Source organism: Geospiza fortis, unplaced genomic scaffold, assembly GCF_000277835.1.
Source record: "Geospiza fortis unplaced genomic scaffold, GeoFor_1.0 scaffold66, whole genome shotgun sequence".
Lineage (NCBI taxonomy): Eukaryota > Metazoa > Chordata > Aves > Passeriformes > Thraupidae > Geospiza > Geospiza fortis.
Genome location: NW_005054312.1, coordinates 1,650,522 through 1,661,533, shown reverse-complemented (window position 1 = coordinate 1,661,533; position 11,012 = coordinate 1,650,522). Strand labels below are relative to the sequence as shown.

The following is an 11,012-nucleotide window of genomic DNA, read 5'->3' as shown; positions in this document are numbered from 1 at the left end:
TATTTTTGGCGTGGGAAAGCGAGGCGGGCTGCGGTGAGAAAGCCGGGAGCCTGCCAGCAAGCCCCGTCTGCCTTTTCCTGTATTTTACACCTTGCTCGAATTCCGCCCTTTGGAAAGGAATAATGGCTTTGGGATGTTTTTCTGAGAGGAGAGGAAAAGGATATTTCACAGCAGCCCTCCTTTCACAGGCCCCTCGGCTGAGTCCCTTTGGCCCGGGTTCGCACACCCTGGTGGCCACCTTTTTGTACCCTTGCATACATCAACCTCCACACGCGTGCCTGCGTATATGTATATATATGTATATGTGTGTATATATATGTATGATGTGCGTGTGTATGTGTGTATATATATATGTATGTATGTGTGTATATGTGCGCGTACATATGTGCGAGCGGGGTATCCCGCTCCGCTGGCCCAGCGGGGCGGGACGCGGCGAGATCGGAACCGCTGACCCGCGCCCGTTCTCCCGCAGGCTCCCGGCCGCCCCCGCAGGAGTGGCTCATCAGCCAGATGTCGATCCAGCGGTCGCTGTCGGTGGGCGAGGACTGGTCGCAGGACGTGCATCAGGGCCCGCTGACCAAGCTCCCGGCTGGGCGGGCGAGTACTGCTCCGAGCGTGAGTGCCACGGGCAGCGGGGCGGGGCGCAGCGCGGCGGGCGTCGGCATCGCCTCTAAAGCTCACGGAGGCCCCCGTGGCCCGGGCCGTGTTTTCATGCCGACCTCTCCACTCCCTGTCTGGAGAGGCAGAGTTGCGCGCTGAGGACTTTGGCCCCTTTGGCTGCAACCACCCAACGCTGTGCTGCACCTATGCGAGCCTTAGCAGCAAAGAGCGAGCTGGCAGGAAAGGGACCTTGGCTGATAGCCCTGAATAGCACTAGCTGTTGCAAGGTAAAAGGGTAGCAGCTCACTCGCACAAAGTCTGCCACCAACCATTCCTGCAGCCAGAGGACATGTCATGGGTGTTGCAGTGTAGGAGTGGGAACCTTTACTCTGAGCTCAGGGTATCATTGAGTTTTTTCAGCCTTTCATTAGCACAAGCCAAAGCCACTTTCTCTTGCTGCTTTTCTAGCAAGAGTTGCAAGAGTTCATGTTTGTTGCATAAACGGAAAAACTAAAGGACAACTTGTCAAGTGTTGGCTCTCCCTGTTCACTTCCTCCTGTTCCAGAACTCCCCGTACCAAGAAGTTTTAAAACAAAGCTTTGAACGTGTAAAACTCTTTATAAAGTGTTTTTTAAAAGCTTTCTATCCTTTAAAAGTGTATTCTGTAGCGCCATGTGTATTTACCTAAACATTTATGCTTTTTTATGTTCTCTTCACAGCCATCTGTCTGGCTGGATGTACCGAACAGAATGGATATTGCAACAAGCCTGGAGAGTGCATGTGAGTAAGATGGCAAATGCAGTCTGAACACCAGTTAAAATGTCACCTTGTAATAGAAACTTAAACTCTTCTCCATGTCATTAATGTTTTAATTGGACTTTTCTTTTAGCTGCCGTCCTGGTTGGCAAGGCCGCTACTGTGATGAATGCATTCCCCATATAGGCTGCCGCCACGGGACTTGTAAAACACAATGGCAGTGCATATGTGATGAAGGATGGGGTGGCCTCTTCTGTGATCAAGGTTAGTTCTGAAGCTTGCGCTTACAGCCCTAGGTTGGGTACTCCTTAGTACTACACTAAGGAATCTGACCCACTGGATCTGGAATTAAATTTCCCCAAGGTACATCTTCACAGGCATCAGTTTGTAGCGCTGCAGCCAGTTCTTGTAGTAATTTTCTTTGAGAACAAGGAAACCTTTTTGGTAGCTGCAGTTTTTCTCTTGCAAAAGAAGTTTCTCTTGGACAAAGACCTAACAATCTGGATGAGTATTGAACAGACAAGTTTTCTGCCTGCTCAAGCTAAGTTTAACTTATTCCTTGTACAAGTATAAGAGTTTTACTAAATAGTTTCCAGCAGCAGTAAACACCGTCATTTGGGCCTTCCTTATTTTGCATACAAGGAAGTTAACTCATGTGATAAGTCTGGAGCATGAGAGAAAAATCATGTAAGCAAGAATGAAAAGTACAGGTTCCATTTTAAGGTACACCAGACCACTTCCACCTATTCAACCCACTGAATCACTGAACCGTAGCCAGCTGAGCAGTCATGTCCTCAAGGCCATATATGCACTGCTGGCACTGAGATCATTAAGTGCTCAAAGCAGGCTAAGTGTTTCCAGGACAGTTATAGGATTAAGATGGTGAAGGCTGAATTAAGCAGGAAAAGTAAAGTTGCAGATTTTTTTCTGCTTATAGTTATCTATTAACCAGTTGCATTCAAATTACTCTATAATATTTATAGAGATAATAAAGCTTTTCTTACTTACATCCTATGAACTTATGCTTAACCTCTGTCTCAAATTTAAAGGAAAAAAAAATGAAACCGTCAAGCTTGGCAGGGCATTTGACAGTTTAATCTACTAACATCCATAACAAAAGAGCAAATAAACAATAAAAGATTTCTAGTGTTTGTTTAAATCTCAAAGCCAAAACATCTTTTGTTTTTCCTCCCTGCCTTTCTAGAATGTGCCTAAGAGCACACCTTTTAAAGGTGGGGCTCACTCCTTTAGTGTGTAGCATGCTGCACATGTGGCCATAGTGCTGTGGTGTGTGTTTTGGAGAACACATGCTTATGAAGTACATTTTCCAGTTTGGTACCTAAATCCAATTGCAACTAACAGTTTTATGTCCACAAAAAAGGGACAATATACCAAAACACTAAGAAAGTTATATTTTTGCCAGCTCTCTCAAAATTCAGAGCTCAAGTGATAGATGGTAATCTGATTATGACTGATAATAACCCAGATAACAATCTCCAGTATTCCCATCTATACCAAAATGAAATGCTTCATTGGACATTCTGTCTTTTTTCTTGACTACAGCCTTTTTGTATGTATTTTTTTTCCCACCTGTCAAAGATGTGTTCTCCTAACTCCTTGTATCTTTGCAGATCTGAACTACTGCACTCACCACAGGCCATGCAAAAATGGAGCAACTTGTATGAACACTGGCCAGGGCAGCTACACGTGCGCGTGCAAACCCGGCTTCACCGGCGTCGACTGCGAACACGAGATCAGCGAGTGCGACAGCAATCCCTGTAGGAACGGTGGCAGTTGCACGGTAGGGGCATTTTAAATGGAAAGCCTTTGTGCGCAGCAAGCCCTGGTGTACCTTTCCAGCAATGGCTCTGTAACAACAGAATGGGAATTCGATAGGACGCGGGTTCATTACTGACGCTCACAACTATCATACTGAACCCTTTCCGAGAGGTGTCGGGGGAGGAAGTCTGTCACAGGAGGAGATGTATCATCTAGATTAGAACTGGTCAACTGATCCTTGGGTTTCTGTGGCAGCCATTATGAGAGCTTGGCAAGATCCAGGGTTGATGAGGGAGCATATCTGTTAAAAATAAGCTTCTCAAACCACTGTTCATACAGAAATGCACTAAGTCTGTATTTTAATAGTAAATTAAAGAAAATTTTGCTTTCTGCTATGAGAAGATAGTGTCAAACAATATGGGGGCAATCAGCTGAAACTTTCTGCAAAACAGAATTCCACACTTTTGGATTCTCGTAGTTTAGTGTTTCAGCCTGTTTTTGAATCCAGTTAATGATGGATTCTTACCAATGATGGATTGGTAAAGGCTGATTGATTATAGATATCAAATGTAATCTGATGCATGTTTAAATTAAAGCAAATTCAATTTTTAGATTAAAGCACAAGACCCTACCTAACTTTTCCCAAGGCCTTGGACATATAGCCCTTGGAAAGAAGAAACAGTTTGTTACGATTTAAGTGGTGGGACTTAGGCAAGCCAAAGCAACTTAAACCCTTATGAAATAAAAAAGGGCTCACATACTGAGGATAAATGGCCTGATCACAGCTGTGAAGTCAACACATACCACCCTGCTCTGGGAAGACGTCTGGGAAGACTTCTGGATGCCATCAGACAGTAGTTGTGTTAGCAATGCTTTTGTGTAGCTGCCTGTGTGCTCCCTACAACTGCATCTGCTCTGCGTGTGTAGCTGCATGATTACTCCTGTGCACCGCGTACAGCTGAGCCACAACTCTATCCCTCACAGTCCAACCTGCAGTTGTTTACTCTCCTGATGTCACTTTTGCCACATCAGGCTGTGGATGAGAGGAGACTGAACAGCGCTTGCTGCTGACCAGAACTGAACGTGCAGGGAGCTATCATCTCTTTCCATTAAATAACAGTGGCCTAATGTTGTGTTTTGCAGGATATGGAGAACGGTTATCACTGCCTGTGCCCCCCTGGCTACTATGGCACTCACTGTGAGCACAGTGCTCTGACATGTATAGATTCTCCGTGCTTCAACGGTGGCACGTGCTTGGAAAAGGATCAAGGGGCCAGCTACACTTGCGTTTGCCCTTTCGGCTTCACAGGGTCTAACTGTGAAAAAAAAGTAGACAGGTGCACAAGCAACCCGTGTGCAAATGGTGAGTCTTTTTATCAAAAAATCTCATGACCCTGACTCATTTGTGCTTTTCAGTGCAGAAGTGATAGAAATCCAATCTGACCTCTACTCTTCCTCTAGAACATTAGTCCCTCTCCCCCGCTGTATTCCGCATCCACCCTAATTTTAGCCTCTTACTGGGGTGGGACTTGCACTGGCATTTTCTATGCAACAAAACAATGCATGAGGTTTATCATATGGTGGGGAAGATGGCAGAATTAAATTAAATTAATTCTATTACATATTTATAAGGGGCATAATTTTAAGGCGCGGTGATACAATTAGGCAAAGTAGAATGAACTTTTAGATGTGCGGTGGTTTTGTAAAATAATCTCTCTCTCCTTGAGGTAGTATAACATGCTGACGAGAGAAAGGTTTAGATTTCTGAGTGAAGTGCATTGCAAACTAATTTTTATTTCACTTTTTTCCCCTCAGATGGTAGTTGCTTTTACCTTGGGCAGATTCGTGTGTGCCGCTGTCGGGCTGGTTTCTCTGGTCAGAAATGTGAGATAAACATCAATGATTGTGCCAGAAACCCATGTTCCAATGGGGGAACTTGTCATGATCTAATCAACGATTACACCTGCACATGCATGCCAGGCTACAGTGGCAGGAACTGTGACATCAAAACCAGAGATGAATGTGCTTCTGGGCCATGTGAGAATGGAGGCACATGCTACAGTGGACTTTATAGTGCCAACTTTGTTTGCTACTGTCCTTCTGGCTTCATGGGCAACCGCTGTGAATTGCCAGTTTATTCAGTGCCTGTTACACTTCCTCCTAAACCAGTCCCCTGGATTGCTATATCCATGGGGGTGGGGCTGGTGGCTTTGCTCATACTGTTCTGCATGATAGCAATGGTCATCAGGCAGATGAGGATGCACCCAGAGCAGGAGTTGGAGACAATGAACAACCTGTCTGACTTCCAGAAGGACAATCTCATTCCAGCTTCCCAGCTGAAAAACACCAATAAAAATAAAGACCTTGAAGTGGACTGTGGGCTGGAGAAATCAAACTACAAACCCAAGAACCATAAACTGGACTACAATCTGGTAAAAGACCTGACAAGTAGAGGGACACCAGAAGATAAATATTACAAAAGTGAAAAGTGTTTAGGAGAGAAGTCTCCCCTCCGACTACACAGGTGAGAATGCAGTTTTCATTATAGTCTTTCTTAAAGCCAGTCATCTTCATATCAGTCTAGAAGCAGGTGAGCATATGAGGGAAAAAGAAACTTCAAGCAGATAATATACAAAACAAACCAGATCAAAGCCAGGAATCTTCATACTGGAGTATGTGTGTCATAACCAAGTGCTATCCTTAGCTAAGTCAGTTGATTTGAGTGTTTGTGCAGGGTGCTGCTGGTATGGATACTGTGAAGGAACCCAGAGTGGCTAGGCCAGTGATGAAAGTAAGAAATATGTTTCCTTCCTCAGTAGATCTTGGAGGAACAACAGTAAAGGCAAACAGTGATTAAAAATATGTATTTCACTTTGTAAGAAGGCAAGATGGTCTGCTTACTGAGAAGAATGATAGAGTGAAAACATCTACTCTTTTTCAAAAGGAGAAAAGGGCGGGTGTTCAGTGGCTTATCAGTCTTCTGATTCATGTGCTGAAGATCTTGTCTGGGATCTGCATGTGGTTGTTAGACCGAGGGCTCTGAGGAACCACTGTTAGGTTGGACATAGCAGGAGCATAGGAAGACTCTTATTTCCACTTCTCTAGCATAATATCCTGACAGACACAGAACGTGTGAAACTTGATCCCATGCACTTCCCTTCCACACCTTCATGGCTATCTTGTTCCACCGCTCCATATTCATGGTAGGTTTTGAGAGTTGGGTTTGTCAGTAATCAGCTAATGTTCTTTTTTTCTCTGCTCTGCCTTAGTGAAAAGCCAGAATGCAGAATATCAGCGATATGCTCTCCGAGGGATTCAATGTACCAGTCCGTCTTTGTGATAACAGAAGAACGGAATGAGTGCATCATAGCCACAGAGGTAAGTAAGTACAGAGGTGGACAGGCACAAATTCACAAGGTAAAAGGGTTAATTATCCTTTAGTATTGTATCTGAGAAGGTTCCTTTATTTCCAGGGATCATGATGCTTCCAGCATTTTCCTCTCCTCTTCTGTGGCCCACACAGAACATGCAGTGGGGAAAATAAAAAAATAAGCCGCTCTGACTTTATTAAACCAGAGGTTTTGGGCATAGATAAGTCAGTGGTAGATGAAAACACAGAACATCAGCCCATAAAAATTCAGCACATTGTAGGATTATTTCCTCTTAAATAGGTGGTCAGAAAAAAATGGAAATAATAATCGTTCTAAGGCCCATTGATGTAAAGCCATGTTTTTTCCTGTGACTACAATGGATAATCTTTTTTCTGAGGAAACAGGCAAAGCTATAGATTTCTAGCTGAAGATGGAAGGTAGCAGGATGTGTTAGTGGATAGGCATAACAGCCATTTAGGAAATCTGTTATAAGGTAATTTCAACCTCTTAGCATTTAAGCTCCAACTCAATACTCTCTAGCAGAAGTTAATGCTGTTACTGGTAAAAACATCTCAATTTTTATGTTATACTGAGAAGTTGGATACACAAAAAAAGGAAAGGCCTAGCACTGAACTTTAAAGACTTTGAAAATCAGATATTGAGGAACCAAATAGCTCCTGAAGAACTACCAGCCTTTTGGAAAAAGTCTCAGTGGAAGTTAAAGGCAATTTGACTTTAACCAATACCCGCCTTCTTTGGTGTAGTCATCTTTAAGACTAATTTCAACCTGTAGGAAGAGAAGCTTGCTGTGCTATACAGCAGTGATCTGTGAAGTTAGATCTGCAGGATTCAATCTCCCTTTCCAAGGTGGATATCAGATTTCCCCTTGAAAGCAAGCTGGAACACAAGTCAACCAACAATATTAAAAGTTTAAGACTAAGTGAAAGGATTCAGAGATACAAATGACAGCTAGATGCTTCATTCGCATTAAGTGACCTAAATACTGTATCTTCAAAGATCTTGCTGAGCAAAGCTAGGCTCCCAAATTTACATTAGGCATCTCCAGAAATGATTCTGTTTTCACAATGACAACCCCTATAATTTTTCTTTACAGCATTCAGGCTTAATGCTTCTAAACACAAGCTATTTAACTATACCATGTACTTTTTTAACAGATCCCTAATGTTAAGCACCCAGGTTTGTAAGCATTCTCCCCCTGAGGCCAGGGTAGAGAGGCCACTTATCACACTGCTGACTATTTTTTTTTTGCTGGTGATTCTTTGCCTCTGGACCCAACTGAAAATATTAAACACTGAGAGTTAAACTGCAGTAATGTTTGGCATAAATTGCTTTGGTTTGACATGGCTGAATTGTAGTTTGTTAGTTCTGCACTACTCTGCGTTCTGTAATTCCTTCTCATTCCTGGTGTTATTTTATATCCTGACAGGTATAAGACTGAACATCAGACCATTTGCACCTCAGATTTGATGATGCCAGTAGATGGACGTTCCTGCTGCATTGTTTACAATTCAGAACTGGATTGGACTGTTTTTAATTACATGCAACTTGCTGCTCTCAGGCGGAGGATGGAACTGAGTGAACTGGACAGACTGTGAATTTACTGAAAGATGCAATACACCTTTTTGTTCTGACTGCCCTTGTTTGAAGTTTGATACCAGAAATCTCATTTGCTATTGAAAAGGGGAGGCAGAGGGAAGAGAGAGGTTAAAAATGTTAGTGTTTTAAAAGATGCTGAGGCCAGTTCCTCATGGACAGACCCCTGGCTTTCCAGAACTCTGGTTATGGGAGGTGCTGGTAGATAAGGAGGCACATAACTGTCACAGATGTTGCCATGGAAGGTGCGAAGCAAGACACATTGCTATGCAGATAATGGATACAGTATAAATGAGGTCTTAATATTTTCTGGGTTTAAAAAGTGCCTATAATGTGTCAAGAGAATCTAACAAGCCCAAACAGAAACTTGACTGCTCTTTTTGCAGTTACCTGAACAGTACTGGGCAGAGGTAGTTGATTCTTCCTGCTAAACATCCATTTGCATCTCCTCTCTCCTGCTGCATGTACTGGAGACTGTGTAAGGGGTGAGAGGAGGAGGAAAGAGGAAAACCGAATTTACATGTCAACTCATTTGGTGATGCTTTGGAGAACTGATTGACTCAAGCTACGATGTGGAACATGATTTTTGGGGAAGTTGTGATAAGGAATGTGTACTGCCTCGTCCCCATTAATAGGGAGGAGGTGATCCCAGCTCTATATAAGGCCTTACAAATGCGTTTAAAATCAATCAGCTCCTAGAACCTTTATGTGCTGAGCTGTCTCAGCTGTTTTCATGCCCTTTGCACTACCAGTGATTGTGAATAGACATTACTTCTTTTCTTCTCCTTCCTCATTCTCTTTCCCCGGCCTTATTTTGACACAAATTCAGGGGTTTATGTAGTGTTTCTGAATTAGGTGCCACCTTTTACTGCAAATAGTCTCAAAATTGCAGCTGTTACTTTCTGAAGAAGCAGCAGCAGTGTGACACAACCTACTTACTCCCCCCACCATTTCTCCATCTGGTTGCAAAACTCCAACTCTTGTTCTTCATCCTGGTTCTAAATGCCCAGTAGTGAAGCACTCGCTGAGATGCCCTCTGCCAAGAAGGTGGAGATTAAAGTTAGAAGGTTTTAGGCTCATCCTGTTTCTTTCATACCCACCGAGTGCTACATGGAAAATATGCTGTGTCTGTCCCTGGCAGCCAGAGGCGGGCAGAAGCTCCTTTTTTCTATACATATTTACAGCAATAATACCGGACACCCCAGTGGAAAGTGCCGTGACACTCATGAATGAGACCAGGGCACGGGGCAGAATGAGGAGGGAGAAACAAGATCTCTTGGAGGAAACCCGGACTGTGCTATCTCTCTGACAGCGATATTCCTGCCCTTGTAAAGCCTGTTGGACCAGCCCATCTACTCCCTTGAACTGTGCAGACAAGACCCCTTCCTTTTGCCCACTACTGACCTTCTGCTCTTACCATGTAGGACCATTTTGAAGATGACCTTCAGAAATCAATAATATGGGTTTTAGTTTGTCTGTTTGTAGTTTATTTTGAAGACTAGTATTTCAGTAATTTAAAAAAAATCAGAAGCACTGAACTTTCTACGTTTTATAACATTATTTTGTATATAATGTATATTTATAATCAAAACAGAAGTGTAAATATGTTTATTACTTCTCATGTAATGTTTTTAATGTGATGACAAAGTTTGAATTTTATTTTTTTTTCAAGCAATGAAAATACTTTCCTGCTACTACAAAGTTGTGGTTTGTCCTTTGACACGTTATTCTGTGACAGCCAAAGTTAGTGAAGACCCCCAGAAGTAACCTCGCCTGCCTGGTCCCTGCATTTTCATTGTGCACACCAAATGATATCAGCTGCTTTTTATAAAAAAGTTTTAGTGTTAACACATGTCAGCAAAGTTGTTCAGCTGAGTGCCACTCATCTGACATTTTGAAATGTTATACATATTTATATTGTGATAGATAATATTTAAATTACATATATACACACACGTATATATATATACACACATTCTCTTGCTATGTGTGGGACTAAACTGTCAGGAAAGTTATTTTTATTAATGCTTCACTCTTCCTCTCCCCTGACAACTCATGACACCAAAGATGCAGATTTAATACCATTTCAAAGTGGCTTAATAAATGCATTGTCTTGGGGTTCACTTACAGAACAAAACACTACTACCATCTTTTTTAATCCTATTTCTTTAAACACTTTTAATAAGATCCAAATCTTGTCCGCAGGTTACTCTGGCACAGCATCTACATGTACACATGTAAGATTGTATCCTTGTTTGTTTGATTGCAAAGGGTAAGATTTGTCTTTCACTTGTGGGATTAGAGGGAGTTTCAGGCTTTCTCCTCCGGAGTCCCCTCCACTACACCAGCAGCTGTGTCCTCCCGGGGCATCACAAAGTCATTATCCTCTATAGCCCTTTTGGAGGACATTTCCACAAAAAAAAGTGTAAAAAGCACACTTGTATAAACACTCCCAGCAGGTTTAGTAGCCTTTGAAGCACATACATTTACAGGCAATTAAGTCTCTCACTAAATCAGCTAGGTGCAATACCGCCAAGATCTGAGTGCACAAAAGCAAAACTATAAGAACAGGAAACTACTGCTGCTCTATTTTAAAATCAGGGGGTTTTGTTGTTGTTGACAAAGGGCCAAAAAATCATCTGAATATTGGATGCCTTTCCTATCTTTCCCCAAAATAAAATCTAAGCAAAATTTGCTATTTTTTTTCAAAAAATGAAAAATTAAAAACCCCAGTGACATTTAAAAAGCACCATTACAAATTCTTTTTACTTCATTAAAAAGAAGTCATTAAAATACTGCAAATAACGATTCATAAGGGTCCTTCTGAGTGTATTATTAGGGTTACATAAATACTGTTTACTTTGGATGGTTTTGTTTCTCCCTCTTTAGACC

The 11,012-nt window shown here is 42.4% G+C and overlaps 1 protein-coding gene across 1 annotated transcript in view; it reads left to right on the top strand.

Annotated features, from left to right (window-relative positions):
• Positions 1 to 9,809, top strand: part of DLL4 (delta like canonical Notch ligand 4) — an 11,402-nt gene extending 1,593 nt beyond the window's left edge. The window contains 9 exon segments of the mRNA XM_005419419.2: positions 473 to 580; positions 583 to 615; positions 1,320 to 1,380; positions 1,490 to 1,620; positions 2,988 to 3,157; positions 4,279 to 4,498; positions 4,951 to 5,659; positions 6,405 to 6,513; positions 7,954 to 9,809. Coding sequence (XP_005419476.2) covers positions 473 to 580; positions 583 to 615; positions 1,320 to 1,380; positions 1,490 to 1,620; positions 2,988 to 3,157; positions 4,279 to 4,498; positions 4,951 to 5,659; positions 6,405 to 6,513; positions 7,954 to 7,959 — 1,547 coding nt within the window. The 3' untranslated portion in view covers positions 7,960 to 9,809.
• The last annotated feature ends 1,203 nt before the right edge of the window (positions 9,810 to 11,012 follow it).